Genomic DNA, 18194 nt, shown 5'->3' with positions numbered 1-18194 from the left:
CTATTAACCTGATGAGCAGATCCCAGCTCTGTGAACACACGTCAACTGCCTGTGACTCACTATATTTGCCTTATGGTAAATATTCAACTAGAAAAATGCTTAGAGTTGACTCACATCCTGTACCTTCTAAAGATAACGTACTTGGTACAATTCAGAAATTTGGTATTTGCCAACAGATTTCAAACTAAACAATGCAAAATGATCCAGTTAACCTAAACACTAGTTGGTGACTGGAATTTTCACAGCAGATGATTGCCATAGGTTTTTTTTTTATTAGCACCATCAGGTACATTTCCGGGTGAGATACTAAAAGCAGGTTAAGTCACTTAGCTTTTTGGGTGTGTGTGGCAGGAAGGGGGTAAAGCTATGCAGATCATTATGAACTCCCGGTGGCTTTGGAGTAACGTAATATAAACTTTTTCGAGGGGCCTCATCGCTGTGGAGAGGCACTCTAGAATACCTCTCAGATGATACTGGTTCTTATGAAGTGGTTTAGGAGTTCTCTTTCCATGAGAAAGAACCTGACAGATCCTATACAGACCCAGACCCGAGGCCGAGTTCATATTCCCCCAAAGCTGCAGGAACCTTTTGCTTGCCCGGAGAGGTGGGCGATAACAGGGGGTCAAAGCTGGAAGGCACTAGCCGGCGTGAACAGGCCGGTCTCAGACCCGGGGAACTGAACTATACCTTCTGGGAACGTCGCTCGGTAGTCCACAGATTCATTGGAAACCATTTCCGCCGTGGGGCTGATACTCCTGGCGCTTACAAGGCGGTCCAGGTGAGGCGTGTGAACTCTTGGGTCATAGCGAACTAATTCACTGCCCAGATCTTAAACCAGAGAGAAAGAAGCAGCTGGTTAAGGGCTTTTCTGAGGAGGGTTAATACGGCACCACACCAGGATCCAGGATTCTGCTTCTGGTCCTAGGGTTTAGCTCTCACCGCCGTTGCGATTTGAGGGATCTTTATGACTTCAGAATGTGTCTTCTGCTCGGACAACCCACTTATTAAAGTTCAGCCCTTTTGAAATACAGCATGTCTAATGGGAAGAGACAAGACTGGGAGTCAGAAGACCCGGGCTCGAGTCCCTGTTCCACCACTGGCCTGCTGTGTGACCTTGGGCAAGTCACTTAACCTCTCTGGGCCTCAGTTTCCTCATCTGCAAAATGGGGATGAGATGGACTGGGGGCCCCATGTGTCCATGTGGGACAGGGACAGTGTCTGATCTCATAAACCTCATAGCTGCCCCGGCGCTAAGCCCATATAGAGTAAGAAATGCCACCAGAGCATTAATGAATGCCATAATAAATAATTCATCATGAAAAACCCTTCTACTTTACCAGGGTGTGTTTTTTACATGACACACCTTTAATTTGTTTCTTCTTTTTCATCCACAGAAAAAGGCCCAGGAATAACAAGAGTAAGACCGAGATGGAGGCCACTCCGGCGATTAGTCCTGTGAAATTCTGGTCAGGGAGAACAATCACCTTTCCAAGGATGGTCGAGGAGACTGCCTGCTGCCACTACAAAGAACCAAGAAATAATGATTATAACTCAGTCATCCCAAGGCACAAACCAGCTTCTTTCTGAAGCAGCTTGGCGCAGTGGATAGAGCACAGGCCTGGGAGCCAGAAGGTCATGGGTTCAATTCCGGGTCTGCCACTTGTCTGCCTTGTGACCTAAGGCAAGTCACTTTACTTCTCTGTGCCTCAGTTACCTCATCTAGAAAATGTGGATTGAGACTGTGAGTCCCACGCGGGACAGGGACTGAGTCCAATCTGATAAACTTGTAATGACCCATGTGCTTAGTAGAGTGCCTGGAACATAGTAAGCGCTTAGCAAATACCCTTTTTCCCATTGGCTCAGATTCTCTTCCCACAGTTGCTTCTCCTGGCCTGCTGAAAGAAGCATCTTTGGAAGCTGCCTTGAGTTTTTCAGCATGTTAAGGTGTTCTTTAGTGTATTAATAAGTGATTTCCAAGAGTGAAAACAGTCCTCCCGCTCCTCTCTTCTCTCAGTTCCTAACTTAGTTCCAGGAACAAGCTGACAAATCAGGGAAATCTGGATCGTGCTGTGGATTCCAGCATATGGCACTTAAAACAGGAGCTGATTATCTTAAGAGGAAGAGAAGAAAGGAAGGACAGGAAAACCTCATTAGAGTCTAAAACATTTGCTGCCTGGGGGGTCTAGGGCCCTCAGTGAGGGTCAGGAGCCAACCTCTTTGGCAAAAGAACTGGACATTAGGTGCTGCCACTTGAGTTCCTGTTTAATCAGCTCCTACAGGGTCAATGTTTTACTGAAAATCAGGCCAAAAATAGGGCAAATGATACATTGCTTCAAGGTTAAGGGCCATCTTAGTACAGGGACTTTTCCAAGGATATTATTGTAAAATTTCCTAGTGAAACAACATAAATGCAGCATCTCTGGGCCATAAATATTTCTATTCCCGCTAGACTGTAAGTTCCTAGAGGACAGAGATAGGGTCTGTCTTCTCTATTGTCTTCTCCCAAACACTTGGCTCAGTACTCTGCTGATTGATTCATTCCTTGACTGTTCTCTGGAATCATAGTTTGAAACTGCTAATACTTTTCAAAGCAACCAGCAGTGGCTTTTTTGGGAATGGTATTTGTTAAACACTAAGGGCCAATCACTGTACTAAGTGCTGGGATAGATACAAGATAATCAGGTTGGACGCAGTCCCTGTCCCACTTAGGGCTCACAGTCTTAATCCCCATTTCGTCGATGAGGTAACTGAGGCATGGAGAAGTGAAGTCACTTGCCCAAGGTCACAGAGCAGACAAGTGGGGGTTCTGGGATTAGAACCCATGTCCTTTAGGCCCATGCTCTTTCCGCTAGGCCATGCTGCTTCTGTGGTTTATGAGAGGTCAGGAGAGGGTGTTTGCCTAATAGCTTCCTTTAACACTTTTGCATCTATCGGTTTATGCACTCTATTCAGTTATTCATTTATTCATATATTCATATTTCCAAACCCTAGCTATCCCCAGGAATGTCTATTCTTTTCCTCCTGCTCCACTGCATATATGCTATTTGTGAATATTACAAGCTGCTTGAGATTTTTTTTTTTTTTACTTTCCTCGTACTATCACAGGACCACATATTTTTGCAAATAGTTGTTGCTCAGTGAATGCAACTGAATTGGCTTGACTTCAGTGACAAGGGTGAGAGTTACACCGTGAAAGGGAGTGGTGTCACAAAATCTCCCTGCTTGAAGAATAACGAGCGAGAGTCGCAGCTGAGCTGATGAGCTCAAACCCAACATTCAAATGAGGTCTGATGATTTATTTTAAGGCTGCGAGTGTCATGATTAAAGCCGGCACCTTTATCTCCATCACGAGAGCGGCGCAGGAATCTCACCTCTATATTTAACTCCGTATTCACTTTCAGCAGATCCCTGGGGACCGTGCAGAATACAGATTCCAAGTTCAAGAGGACGTTCTCGCAGCTTTTATTTCCAACTTTCAGCACCTCCCCTTTGACTGCTTCGGAATCAATATGGTCTCCCTGGAAAAAAAAAGAAAAAAATCTTGTTGGAACTTTAGATCATCTTAGAACGGGGTCAGTTGAGAGGAGGTTCAGCAACGGATGATTGTAGGATCATCTGCCATGGCCCACATCTAGAAAGGAAAGGAAAATCTGATTCTTTTGAATTTTATGCTTAAATCTGAGAAAATGACTGGGCACATTAGATTGCCCAAATTCAGGCAGGAGTTGGTTAAACCAATCTCCAGTAGGGGATCCGACAGCTCTGCTGTTGTGTTCTTAGGGAGCCCATGAGGATGGGGTGATAGTGTCCTTCTTCTTTGACAGTTCTCTCTCTCCCTTCACTCAACCTTGGTGAGGGCCTGGGGGCAGGAACATCCTGAGAATCCCACCATCTCATCATTGCTATCATTGCCACCTCCATTCAGTTCATCAGCCCACGGAACTGCTGCCAGGCCTGAATTGCCCCAGTCAGTGGATCCAGTCCCTCTCCCCTGGGGCTTCCCACCACTTTCTCCCAGAAGGCCAGAATGGAATACTTTCCTGCAAAAGTTGGGCATGGGGAATTCTTTCCAGGCTGCCTGCTCTTGAAGTCACTTCCCATTTCTTCAGGAAGACAAGTTCATTCCTCACTTATCCTTCCACAATCCGCTTTCATCCACTACAAGATCGGAGAGCATGGCTCCTCTCTCCCCATTGATAACTATATCTATTTATGTAGAGATTGCTTCAATGTCCTAGGGGTGTCCCTCTCAGGGTGGGGAGGGCAGGTTGGAACAAAGCCAAGATCTCCTTATGACTCCAGCTCTGGGAGGCTGGGGATCAGGGAACATGCTGAAATTCTCCCTGGTGACATCACCAGGGGGAGGAGAGGTGTGTGTGTGACACCTTCTCCCCTCTGCTGAACCAGGTTGGATACAGGAGACCAATTTGAGCTCTAGGGACATAAATCGAGTGGGTCACCCGAAGGCCTCAAACGGCAACTTGCCGGTTAGCTGCATGCAGCACCGAAATATCTGCTCCGAGAGGGGTAACTGAAAGATTAAAGAGCCAGAGAGCTTGATTTATGAAGGGCCGGCTAAATACATCTTGCTCGGCTAGACCGACACTAAGGCGGGGAGACAGGGATGAGATGCTAAGTTCATCCTGCCAGGCCCAGGATTCCTCGTGGAAAAGAAATAAACTCCAAAGCAAATAGAGCAAGTCGTTGGATTAAAAAAAACCAACAAAAACTAACCCAAACAATTCGAGAAACAGACACAACTCCTTCCAACTGACATCTTCCCGAGGTGCACGGGACGGATGATCGGTTAAAATGCAAGATGAAACTTGAGGACGCCACGATGGAGCAGGGTTGGGAAATAAAATGTCCAAAGAGAGGGTCGGAAACTCAAGTCTTGTAGAGAAAAGGCCGTTTTACTGAGGGCTTTGGCTATATTTGCCAGTGAACCATTTCTAAAAAACCAGGGCAGGTGGATCAACATAGACTCTAACTCATTAAAAAGCAGATGAACCCAAGGAGCTATAGATTGAAGCCTAAGCAATTACCCCTTGGAATCCACAAAGGGACAGGAAGTGTGGTAGAATGAGTACTTTCTGCCTCTATTGATAGATTCATTCAATAGTATTTATTGAGCGCTTACTATGTGCAGAGCACTGTACTAAGCGCTTGGAATGTACAATTTGGCAACAGATAGAGACAATCCTTGCCCATTGACGGGCTTATAGTCTAATCGACGATGTTATCCTCCAATTCCCCACTCTTAGAATGCTCCCCTTATTTCAATAGAAATGCATTGCATTTTACACCTTGCTTTACTTTTTTCCCTTATATGGAATATTCTCCCCTTTGATAAAGCAACGAGCTCTACTGACAGTCTCTCTCGGGGAACTGAGAAAAATGATTTCATCTTTCAGAAACCGAAGCCATTTTGGGGTTGCCAAACATCCTCTTCCCCAGACTGAGAGGCGTCCGTTTAAAGAGTTAAAAGGGGGAACTGCATGAAGCATGACCTTGCTTGGGTTACAAAGAGCCGTTTTTATAAATCAAGGGAAGATGATGCTTTATCACCGACGTACTGCTAAGTGTTGTACGATGTACTATATAATGTCTGCATTAAGGCCCCAAACTAGAAAATGCGGCTGTTCCGGATAATGTCTGGCCACTGTTAGTTCTGGCTCATTTCCCAGCTCTGACCATCACACCTCCATTATCCCCATTAAGATTTTGGTCCATCCGGATGGGCAGCGGAACTTGGGACCACATTGGGTGTTTCTGATTGGACTTTGCTGGACCTTCGGGCTACTGCTTCCTGAGGGGGGCCCTTGTAAGCAGGGCCGAAGAGGACCCCCTGTCTCCTTCAGAGCCAGTGAATTTCTGATTGGTTGCTTGAGTGGTACATGCATTCCAAGAAGTGCCTGCTTCAATCCAAGTCCAAGCTTCTAATCAGCCAAGAATTCCCAATGGGGAAGGTGGGCCTTATCCTCACCCTTATGCCAACTTTGGTTTCCAAAGCAGTGGGCTCCCGGTTACTTCTCCTTCCTGTTTGGCAACTGACTACTTCTCCTGACTCCCACCAATCCTCTTTCCCTCCCCTTGCTCTTCTTTATAGAAGCCAGAGATTTCTACCTGTCCAACTCTGTAACTGAACTGGGGGTCGAGCGACTTGTACCTATGGAGTGTCCTTTCACAGAGTTCCAGCACTCTCCCTAGGTCTCTGATTGGTGGGTGAGGCAGAGGGAGTCTGGGGAAGGAAGGACTCCTACAAGCCTCCAGCTTTCCCTCTGAATGACTTTTCTGAAGGTGTAATGTGTCATAGCTGTGGTCATTTCGACTTAAACGAGACTCAACTCCTGTCATGGGTCTTTAGCCCAAAAAATTATTTTCTGAATCAGTGTGGCCTAAGGGAAATAGCAGAGACCTGGGAGTGAGAGGAGCTGGGTTCTAATCCTAACTCCACCACTTGCGTCCTGTGTGGCCTTGGTCAAGTCACTTAACTGTAAAATGGGGATGAAATACCTGTTCATCCTCCTATTTCGACTGTGAGCCCCACGTGGGACACGACGGTGTTGGATCTGCTTATCTTGTATCTACCCCAGTGCTTAGAGAAGTGCTTTCCACACAGTAAGCGCTTAACAGATGTCAGAATTATTATTAAATAAATTTTCAGTCCTCATAATAATAAATACGGTATTTCTTAAGTGCTTACTATATGCCAAGCACTGAACTAAGCACTAGGGTATATTCAAGATAACCATGTCCCTCATGGAACTCACAGTCTAAGTAAGAGGAAGAACAGGTACTGATTTCCCATTTTGTAGATGAAGGAACTGAGGCACAGAAAGGATGAGTGATTTTCCCAAGATCACACAGCAGGTAAGTGGTGGAACTGGGATTAGAACCCAGGTCATCTGAATCCCAAGACCGTGCTCTTTCCGCCAGGCCATGTTGCTTCTGTTTCCCTGAAGCCCTTGTGCTCCCCATCAGCTTGGACCTGTGGCGAGAAGGGGCCCGCAGTGTGCTGGGAGAGAGAGTCCTGGACTTCCGGAGGCCAGACGGGCACAGCGCTGGAGAACTGCCTGGGACACACTTTGCCTCTCTTTCTTCTAAGTCCATTTTCAGAGTGGGGTGGGGGCACTGGACTGGCAACGGCATTTGGATCAGGAACTCAATCGTAGTTGCGTCTAAACAGGAAGATTCGCGGTTAAGAAGCCCAGACTCCTGGGGATGGACGGATATAAGGCATGACCTTGTACTGACTGCTTCATGTCCCAAACTTAAGCAGCTCACACCGGGGACTGGGTTTCCTTCCAGCTGCAAGGCCAGCTTTGGCTGAGGGAGTTTTTAAAGCACTCAACCCTTAAGAGCCGTTTAGAAATATGTGTGTTTATTGCTATACTGTACTCTCCCCAGAGCTTAGTACAGTGTTCTGCACACAGTTAGAGCTCGATAAATACGACTGACTGACTGACTCAAGTTTCCTGCATTGGTCGCCCCATCCTTTGGGTCCTTCTCTGTTGGGTACTACAGTGCTTCCAAATTCCAGGAGCACAGCCACTTTTATACTGTATGTCCCCGGCTGGTCGTCAGATGAAACATCAGTGGACTGACCTTGTTTCTCATGAAGGTTTTAACTCCCTTCCTGAGACTGGCCGAGGATGAGGTCATTGAGAGTGTGAACTCCTTGTGGACGCAGAAAGGGCATCTAGCTTCTGTTGGACTCCTGCAAGCGCTTAGTATAGTGCTTTGCCCTCAGTAGGCACTCAGTGAACACAGCTCCCACTAGACTGTCAGTTCACTGTCGGCAGGGAACGTGCCTGTTATATTGTACTCTCCCAAGCTCTTAGTACAGTGCTCTGCATACCGTAAGCGTTCAGTAGATATGAACGCCCGACTGACAAACTGGCTGACCCAAGAGGCGGCAGCATCCTGATTCCTCAGTGGGAAGGAAAGGTGGGAGTCAGGTCTGGGATGACAGGTCTCAGGTCTACTGGGATGGGTGTTGACAGGCTGAACCAGATGCCAGATCACACTTGCCCTGATCCAGCAGCTCTGGGAGCCTTGAGGGAAAGTATTAATTCTGGGAATTATCTCGTCTATATAAGGTTGCGCTTGGAGGGATAGTCAAAACTGCTATTTATCTTTAATCCGAACATTTTAGGCACAGCAACTGAATGAAACCAGTTTCCCTAGTTCGAAATACAAATATTCCCAGATAAATGCCTCATTTTCATCAAGCAAAACCAAATGGCAGAGGCAGCAATTAGTTGAAAGCAAAATGTCACCCTAGATTAGTTTTACTGAAAAGAAAAAAGTTTTACAAGCTCTTTCCCCCTTTTTAAAACTCATTAAAGAAGATGAAAGAACTTTCGTTGGGAAAAATACTCTGTTCATTGAAGCAGGTTGCCCTTCCATTTCATGCTGGGCTTGTTTAATTATTGCACAAGACATGATTGCAAAGGTTGGAAAGGAGAGAGAGTGTATGTGTGTGTGTGTGTGTGTGTGAGAGAGAGAATACATATGTAACTGCACATTCTGGAGTAAGGGGGAGAAATCACTGTCAATAAATCATACGCTAGTCCTTTGGCTCCAGAGTAATTTCCATGTTTAGATGAAGATGACCCATTTGAGCTCATCTTACTTCATGGAAAGAGGAGCTGATGGCTTTGACGTTCAGGCTTTAACCCATGCCAATGGATTGATATATTTTTTTAACTGCTTCCAATAACAGGAGACCTAGATGGTTAAAATCAAGAAAATGAATTACATCTGCAGTGCAATTGCCTCTTTTAAGAGACTTGGCTTAGTATATGTCTGACACTTATTGTTACTTTTTGTGAACATTTCTTTTCTTTTTCATAAAAATGCAGCTATTCCACTTATCTTTAGTGTAATGCCAGAAAGATTTGTGCTTCCGAGTTGAGATACTTGCCAAAGTAGCTTGAGATATAATAATCACCCTCTTTTCAGATCCCCATCTAGAAAGCCAATTAGCTTCAGGTTGATGATTTAAGGGGCCATCTGAGCTTTTCTTACCTTAATTTCCAGTACATGTTTGTTGCCCATTGAGATCATCACTGGCTTTTCAAACAGCTTAAACACTGGATTGTGCACATAAATGAGGTCAAAGTTAGCAGACTGGACCCCATCAAATACAAAAAATGCTTTCGTTTTGAAGGGGGGTGGCAGATTTAGTTGCTGCAGTGAAGGAGTCGTACAACAGATTATTTCTGCATTAGAACGACTTTGACATGCCTGTCGAGAGAAAAGAATGCACATGATAAATAGGCTGCTGGAAAGCAGGGAGGAGATCAAAAATGACAGAACTGTACCTGCTGGGCTTTTCACATTTGACCAGTGTTAGGCTTTGTTTGACTAATTCCATCCCCGATGGGATTCTGAAGGCCAGAATAAGGCTATTTAGAATGTAAGGTCCCTGAGGTGAGGGAATGAGTATTTTGCATCAGTTGTACTATGATTGCACTTAGAAACAATGTGGTTCAGTGGAAAGAGCACGGGCCTGGGAGTCAGAGGACCTGAGTTCTAATCCCAGCTCCATCATTGTCTGTTGCATGATCTTGGGCAAACCACTTCATTTCTCGGTGACTCAGTTCCCTCATCTGCAAAATGGGGATTCAATACCTGTGCTCCCTCCTACATAGAATTGGGCCCCACATAGAGGCCTACTTGTCTTGTATCTGTCCCAGTGCTTATTACAGTACTTGGCACAAAGTAAGTGCCTAACAAATACCACAGTTTCTGTCAATAATAATAATAATAATATTTCTGAAATATTTTCATTTCTCCTTGAACCAGGAGGAGGAAAGGTGCTTCCTGCTTCATTTCTTTCATTTCTTTCATTTTTAAAATTTATTTACTTATCTTTCATTTATTCATTCTTTACATTTACCTCAGGGTCTGTCTTCCTGATTAGATTCTAAACTCCTTTATAACAGAGACTATGTCTGTACAGTACAGTGCTCTGCACATAGTAAGTACTCAACAAATACTACTGATTGATTGATTGATTGAGTCATATGAGGGTTATCTGTTCACCATTCCTCCAGTCTGTGAAATGGGTTTCCCGTGGTTTAGATTTCAGGTGTTTGGAAAGCAGAGTGGAGTGTGAAAGAAAGTAAATGTTTGGTTTAGGCTAGCCAAAGGAAATTATGGTATGAGCTCCTTTGGCTTTTATCTTTTCACAAGGAGCCAGGGATTTCACAGGCACTTGGACCATAGAGAAAGCAGGGAAGGGAAACCCATATAAAGTTCATATGTTAAATAGGACATGTTGAATTTTTCCCCATAGATGATCTTGAATATTCCCCCATAGATGAACCTTTAATAAAAATTCTGTTTTCTGGTTTAAAGAAGAGTTTCAAATCAATTAAATGCCTAGCCAGCTTGTGGGATCTGACTTTAAATTGTTGTCTGTAGGATATAGTGATGTTAATTTACATTTGCTGCTTCTAATGGAATGCAATGCAATTTAACTCTCTACCAAATTAGGATCATAACACTGGAAGCTATTACATTCCATTAGCTTGAAAGGTGGGATTGAATTATCTCCAAATAGGCAGTTTCCTATCTTCTCCACCATTCCATCTACAAAATGAAGAAATTTAGAAGCAACTCCATTTTGCAATATATAATGGAGAGTTTCGACTGTGATGAGTTCCAGTACTCCCATCTAAAACTTAATATTTTTCAAGGTACTTGTATGTACTGGATACCAGTTATGTTTATTGTGTTAATGTGTATATATTTTCTCTGTATATTGTCTCTTCCATAGAGAAAAGTCCTTTGGAAGCCAATGGGGATTCTGCGTGCAGATATGATAATAAGTTATAGAGAAGGATGAGAATTGGATTAAACATTTCTCCAAGAGACTTCTAGTGTTATCTGATCAGCTAGTGACCTGTTAAATCTCTACACAGGAGATTACATACATTTACGCATGCACGCGCGCACACGCACACACAACACACAAAGCTACCGTTATCCTTATTTAATTAACAAAACTTCATTAATCTTCCAAACCACTGTGGAGCTCTGATGCCCGCAAAATGAATAGCTAGGGATTCAGAACTGTTTGTGGCTAGGTGGTGGAATTTAATTCAAGCCCTTTACTTTAACAAGCCTCTATGGGGCGAGGGGGCCCTCTGAGAATGATGACAATCTAATCAGGCTCTTTAGAGGGGGCATAATGGGAATGACTAAAGAGGTCAAGAAAAATCTTATTTGAAGTGACCCTAATGTTATGGGATTTGACAGAACATTTGGGTCCAAGAGGGGCTTTAGTCCCTGAAGAAATTGATGGTTTTTGTTTTTCAGAAGTATTGGTTTGGGAGCCAAAAGGGAAATCCCATAATTCAACCTGCCAACTGCTCATTGAAGGCAAATTGAGGGATGACACCTTTGTATTTCTTTGCATTTCAGCCGATCAATCAGTCGATGTCATTTACTGAACACTTTCGTTTGTTCAGAGCTCTGTATTAAGTGCTTGGGAGAGTACAATAGAGTAAGGTTCCTCAATCCAAAAATCAGGCTCTTGAACAGTTTGTTGGTATTGACCTAGGCAAGATGATTCTAAAACCTTACTTATCATTTCCTTATCACTCTCCTTCCTTATTATTTCTAGTCTAGAGGCTCCACCCATTATTCCCCAACGCGCTGTCTTCATTCCTCTCAAGCCAACCTTCTACCTCTACCTAGCTCTTGTCTCTCTGGCCTTTGTCCTTATTCTCAAGCTATTTCCCCCAGGACGTAATGCCCTTCCTCCCCACACCAGACGAATTACAACTCCCCTCACATTTGAAGCCCTACTAAAGTCCCAGCTTCCTCCAAGAAGCCTTCCCTGATTAATTTCCTCGTTCCTTTGGCCACATGATCCCTTGAGAGGCATCCCTTGGGAAGCAGCATGGCGTAATGGATAGGGCACAGGTTTGGGAGTCAGAAGGTCATGGGTTCCAATCCTGGCTCCATCACTGTGTGGCCTTGGGCAGGGCACTTCACTTCTCTGTGCCTCATTTGAAATGGGGATTAAGACTGGGTGCCCCATTCATTCAGTCATATTTACTGAGCACTTACTGTACGGAGACCACCGTACTAAGCGCTTGGGAGAGTACAATATAACCACAAACGGACACATTCCTGCCCACAACGAGGCCCCATGTAGGAGAGGGACTGTGTCCAACTCAATTTGCTTGTTTCCACCCCAGTGCTTAGTACAGTGCCTGGCACATAGTAAGCACTTAACAAAATACCACAATTATGATTCTTACTGAGCCACTCTAGCCCTTAAGAACTTACTTGCACTCTCCTTAACACTCATGTGTGTACATCTGCTCAACTGTTGATTTTGATTTTGACCACTTTAGTTACAAGTACTCTTGAATTGGTTCTCCCTATCAAAGTTGAAGGTCTCCGTGGGTACAGAAATGGCCTCTGATTCTGTATTTTCCAAGCATCTAGTACAGTGTACTGCACTAGGTGGGCTCTCGATTCTGCTGCTGCTACTACTACTACTACCACTATTTCTACTACCACTTGTCTGCTTTGTGGCATTGGGCAAGTCACTTTACTTCTCTGGGCCTCAGTTACCTCATCTGTAAAATGGGGATGAAGAACGTGAGCCCCATGCGGCACAGGGGCTCTGTCCAACCCAATTTTCCTGACACATTTAAAAAATGTTTAAGCATTTAACATTAAACATTTAAGAAATACCATTAATATTATTATTATTACTATTACTACTTCTTTGTTTCCTGAACCTACTAGAACCTCCACTACTTCTGCTGCCACTTCTATTACTCCTTTTCATCCACATCACTTTGTGCTTTCTGGCAGAAAAGAACTTGCCTGCAATTACAGTAGCTTCAATTACAGTAGCTTTCAATAGTTTCCAGGGCATAAAAAGCCCAAAGAACAGATTCTTTCATGAAGTGCTACTATCCGATGTCTCCATGTTGTTGGAAAGAAACAGAAACCTAAACAGCTTTGTACTCTAGACTGTAAGCTTGCTGTGGGCAGGGAACATATCTACCAACTCTGTTGTACTGTATGCTCCCTAGCACGTAGTACAGGGCTTGGCACACAGTAAGCACTCAATCAAGATGATTGATTGATGGATCGAAGTTTCAAATGTAAATAATTTAGCCTGGCTCAACTCCTCCTGTGCAGACACTGTGTCTAGCCACCTTGAATGATGTTTCCAATCGCAAGCAGCGAAGGAAGAGAAAGTTCTCTCCCTTCTCCCCACACCACAAAAGTAATGATGCTGCCGAGCATAAATACGCTTATATTCTTCAATACTGGATCACAGAGAGTGGCTGAGAAAACTGTGGGGGGGGGGCGGTCGGGAAACAACGTGTCCATTACATAGTAGGAATTTATGAAGCTGTTATGAGATCAGGGGCCTCATCCAGGCTCTCAGATGAAGCTAAAGGTCACTTGGTTACAATATTTTATAAAAATGATAAAAAAAATGACGTGATTTCCATTAGTGGTCCCCTTCCTCCCCCTCCTACTCCCAGTTGATTGTGCTTTAAAATGTCATCTCCTATTGGTAATTAGCATTTGAGTCAAAAGTTTACGTATTTGCAAAATTGTCCAAATAATTTTGACTCAATAGTGTCAGGCTAGAAAGTCTAGCCCGCTGTAGATTCCTCAGCCCTCAGACTTACTACTGTGAAGTTCCTGCCCACTTCTGTGACTTGGATGATCATCTTAGGAGCACTGGATCCGTTGAGGTTTTTCCCAAATCCGGTGATTGTGCTTCCGCCACTGGCCAAAACAAAATGGAAACATGGTCAGTATCAAGGAGAATAACAACATCTGTTTCACTCCCCAACAGGAGCGAAAAATCCCCACCACCCTTGTTTGAAGATATCCCGCTCTGAAGCCAGAATCCCATTGGATTCTTAGTGATACACTTTCAAGATCTAGGGGACAGGGAACATGTCTATCAGTTGAGAAACAGCTTGGCCTAGTGGGTAGAGCACGGGTCTGGGAGTCAGAAGGGTTCTAATCCTGCATCCTCCACAGGGTATCTGCTGTGTGACCCTGGGCAAGTCACTTTAGAGAAGCAACGTGGCTCAGTGGAAAGAGCACGGGCTGGAGTCCACGGGTCATGGGTTCAAATCCTGACTCAGCCGCTTGTCAGCTGTTGTGACTTTGGGCAAATCATTTAACTTCTGTGTGCCTCGGTTACCTCATCTGTGAAATCGGGATTAAGACTGTGAGCCCCACGTGGGACAACCTGATCACCTTGTATCCTCCCCAGCTCTTAGAACAGTGCTTTGCACATAGTAAACAGTTAACAGATGCCATTATTATTATTAAACTTCTCTGGGCCTCAGTTACCTCATCTGTAAAATGTGGATTAAGACTGTGAGCCCCCACATGGAACATGGATTGTGGTCAAACTGATTAGCTTCTATCTATCCCAGTGCTTAGTACAGTGCTTGGCACATAATAAGAGAGCTAAACCAATACCATTAAAAAAGCAACCCCAAAACAAAAAATCTTTAGTATATTGTACTCTCCCAACGGATCCCACCATGGGGAATTATGTTTGCCTCTGATTCACCAGATTATTCTGACAAAAAAAAAATTCACTGTTCTAATGACAGAGTTCTGAGAAGCAGCGTGGCTTAGTGGAAAGAGCACGGGCTTGGGAGTCAGAGGTCATGGGTTCTAATCCCAACTCCGCCACTTATTTGCTGTGTGACCTTGGGCAAGTCACTTAACTGCTCTGTGCCTCAGTTACCTCATCTGTAAAAATGGGGATTAAAAAATGTTAGCCCCACGTGGGACAATCTGATTACCCTGTATCTACCCCAGCGCTCAGAACAGTGCTCTGCACATAGTAAGCACTTAACAAATTATTTATTTGTTTGTCTGCTTAAACAATATTCCTTCTATAGGTACACGACATCCAGTCTGAGGCCCCTTTGGTGAAAGTAATAACAGAGTTGAACTTTAAATGTAGTTTGACAGTGAACTGTACAGTTGATGCAAATGGACTAGGCTGAATTGGTCCAATGTAAAGTTGGTTGTGCTGGACAGTCTGGGTGACTGTGGATGTGGGGAGAAAAGACTGTATATGATGCATTTTGTGTGGGTCCATGTTCAGTATGGGAAGCTATAAAGTACTCGTATTCTTCTAAGTACAGTAAGAAACACAGTAGCCTGGGAAACAGTACAGAACTGGGAGGTCAGTAGACCTGGGTTCTAATCCTGGCTCTACCACTTGCCTGCTCTGTGACATTGGTCTAGGTCCTTAATTTCTCTGGACCTCAGTTTTCTCATCTGTAAAATGGGGACTCTATACCTGTTCTCCTTTCCCTTTAGTGTGACCCTTCTGTGGGTCAGGTACTGTACCAGATCTGATTATACTGTATCTATCCCAGCGCTTAGCGTGGTGCTTGGCATAGAGTAAGTGCTTAATAAATAACATTATTTTTGTTCATTCTTGGCTTTCCAGGCAATCTCCATCTGGTTCTAGTGAACTAGAAAATTGGAAAGTCCAGAAAGTTGAAATACACTTCATTGGGCAAACATTGGAGGTTTTCAGCTTGGGAGTGACACCTGAAGAGCATAGGAGGTGGTGTTTGGTGCCAAAAAATCTCCAATCCAATGACGAGAGCTGAGAGGTTGAGCAAAGCTGACATCCCGAGCCTTTTCTCCGTGCAAGTCCTGTGCCAAGGCACCAGCTTTGCCGGGCAGGTTGGAAACCTCCCTCCCCACCCTTCCTACCCTCCCTGCAAGAAAGCCATACATAACCCTAGCCTGGATGAACCCCACCTAAATAATTGAGAATTCACTCCAGCCAATACTGTGTGCTAGCAGTCAGCTGTTGGCTCAGTGGGCTATTTCCCTGAAATCTGTCTAATGCAATAGTGGATGGATGATGCTTTCTAAAGATGAGGCAGCAGTGACTCAAACTGTGCCCTGAAACTCAACTGAACTATCAACCAGCCTCATCTCTGAAAGCACAAGGGAGATTACAATAGCTGCCCGATGACATTAAAAATCAGAGTTAAAACCGCAGTTTCTTCTGAAGATGGAAGCGGCATCCTTTTCTTGCTTCGTTTTTCTCCCGGATTTCTCTGCCCAGACTTCTCCTTACCTAAGGAATGATTTGGTTGGGTGAATCTCATGGATGACGGGGTCCTCCTTGTAGATGAAAGTGCCGGCTTCGCGATTGGCCAAGTCGATCTTCATCTTAACCGCATAGAGGGTGGGTACGGTCTGGGAAGGCGTGTAGCATTCTAGAACGTGTTCCGACACACTGGACCAAAAACACAGGGAAAGGAAATCGGCAGGGACAGGTCAGCCTACGCGACTGAAGAAGCTAGGTGTTTTTAACCGTGATTTCTGGATATTAGAGTATCTAAGGTAAGAGCTCAGGCCAGGAGAGAACAGCAATGTATAACTGAAGGGGAGCTTTGCGAGTTGCCCCATGCCAGACCAGCCATGCATTAACTGTGATACCTGCCTGAAAAACTGCTGGGGCTGAAGGTATCCATTCTACGGGAGGGGAGGTGGACTCTGCAAATTGTGACTCAACTCCTCCAAGAGGAATGCCCCCTGCCATCACCAGCAAAGACAAGTCACCCAAAACACTGAAATAACCTGGGAAAAGGACGCAGCATGGCCTAGTGAATAAAGCGTAGGCCTGGGAATCAGAGGGTCATGGGTTCTAATTCCAACTCTGCCATTTGTCTGCTGTGTGACCTTGAACAAGTCACTTAACTTCTCTGGATCTCAGTTCCCTCATCTGTAAAATGGAGATTAAGACAGGGGCTGTGCCCAACCCAACTATCTTGTATCTACCCCAACACTTAGAACAGTGCCTGGCAAATAGTAAGCACTTACAAATACCATTATTATTATTAGTAGTAGTAGTAATAAAAGATTTCCAGTCTCTTAAAGGTGCCAGCAAGCTCCCTCACCGCTGTTCCTGCTCCTGTTCTGATATTCGTCTAGGACAATACAATACCTGTCTGTGGAGGGTGGGAGGAAGGGAGGGAAAATAAAGGATGTGAGCAGAAAAGAACGGGCAAAGGAGAGAGGATAAACTTACAGGATAAGCTCCTTGAGGGCGGGGACTACCGCTTACTTCTACTGTCTGTTCCAAAGCATTCAGTACAAGTGCTGTGCACACGTGGATGATCGATAAATATTACTGATTTGGTAAAATGATTGAGAAAGGGAAAGGAAGAAAGGGCATAGGGGTCTAGGTAATGGGGGATGGTCTTGGTTTCAGTGTGTGAGCCTCGGCAATGCTAACCAAGTCCTTGCTCCACCTCACCAAGCGCTCAAGTCTTCAGAAGGAATGGGCAGAGACATGGTGCTCTGTATGGAGTACAGCGCATCAGGGTGGGGCAAGTGGCCACAAAATTTGCCCCCTAAAATTTGCCAGTCTGGGCCAAAGCCTTTATGGTACAGTGGAAAAACTGATACTGACCAGGGAACAAGATAATGCCATAAGTCCTCATTTCCCCTCTGCACTGACTATGCACTTGGCTATGAACCCCAAAAACACTTTGATACTCACTCCAGCCCCATGGCCCTTATAAGCATATCGAGCACGGGCTTGGGTATCAGAGGACGTGAGTTCTAATCCCACCTCCACCACTTGTCTACTGTGTGACCTTGGGCAAGCCACCTCACTCGCAGAGAAGCAGTGTGGCTCAGTGGAAAGAGCCCAGGCTGGGGAGTCAGAGGTCACGGGTTCAAATACCCGCTCCGCCCCTTGTCGGCTGTGTGACTTTGGGCAAGTCACTTGACTTCTCTGTGCCTCAGTGACCTCATCTGTAAAATGGGCATTAAAACTGTGAGCCCTACGTGGGACCTCATCACCTTGTATCCCCCCCAGTGCTTAGAACAGTGTTTTGCACATAGTAAGCGCTTAACAAATGCCATCATTATTAACTCTATTGTACAGTACTTTCCCAAGTGCTTACTACAGTGTTCTGCATATAGTTAGCTCTCAATAAATACCACTGATTGATTGATGGCAATGATAGACTGTTACTGTGGTAGCCTGGTGATCTATGCTCCTGGTGAACACGAAAAGCAGTGTGGCTCAGTGGAAAGAGCACAAGTTTGGGAGTCAGAGGTCGTGGGTTCTAATTCCAGATCCCCCACATATCAGCTGTGTGGCCTTGGCAAATCACTTAACTTCTCTG

General features: G+C 44.8%; 1 protein-coding gene across 1 annotated transcript in view; it reads right to left on the bottom strand.

The window, feature by feature from the left end:
• The window catches only part of MET (MET proto-oncogene, receptor tyrosine kinase), a 119860-nt gene that overhangs the window by 21833 nt on the left and 79833 nt on the right, over nucleotides 1-18194 (bottom strand). Inside the window, 6 exon segments of the mRNA NM_001242736.1 lie at nucleotides 688-828; nucleotides 1364-1520; nucleotides 3372-3518; nucleotides 9034-9252; nucleotides 13683-13782; nucleotides 16130-16291. Of these exon segments, the coding sequence (NP_001229665.1) occupies nucleotides 688-828; nucleotides 1364-1520; nucleotides 3372-3518; nucleotides 9034-9252; nucleotides 13683-13782; nucleotides 16130-16291 (926 nt within the window).

This window comes from Ornithorhynchus anatinus, chromosome 10 (genome assembly GCF_004115215.2).
Source record: "Ornithorhynchus anatinus isolate Pmale09 chromosome 10, mOrnAna1.pri.v4, whole genome shotgun sequence".
NCBI classification, from domain to species: domain Eukaryota; kingdom Metazoa; phylum Chordata; class Mammalia; order Monotremata; family Ornithorhynchidae; genus Ornithorhynchus; species Ornithorhynchus anatinus.
The sequence above is the reverse complement of the archived record's forward strand: the minus strand, read 5'-3'. Positions and strand labels throughout refer to the sequence as shown.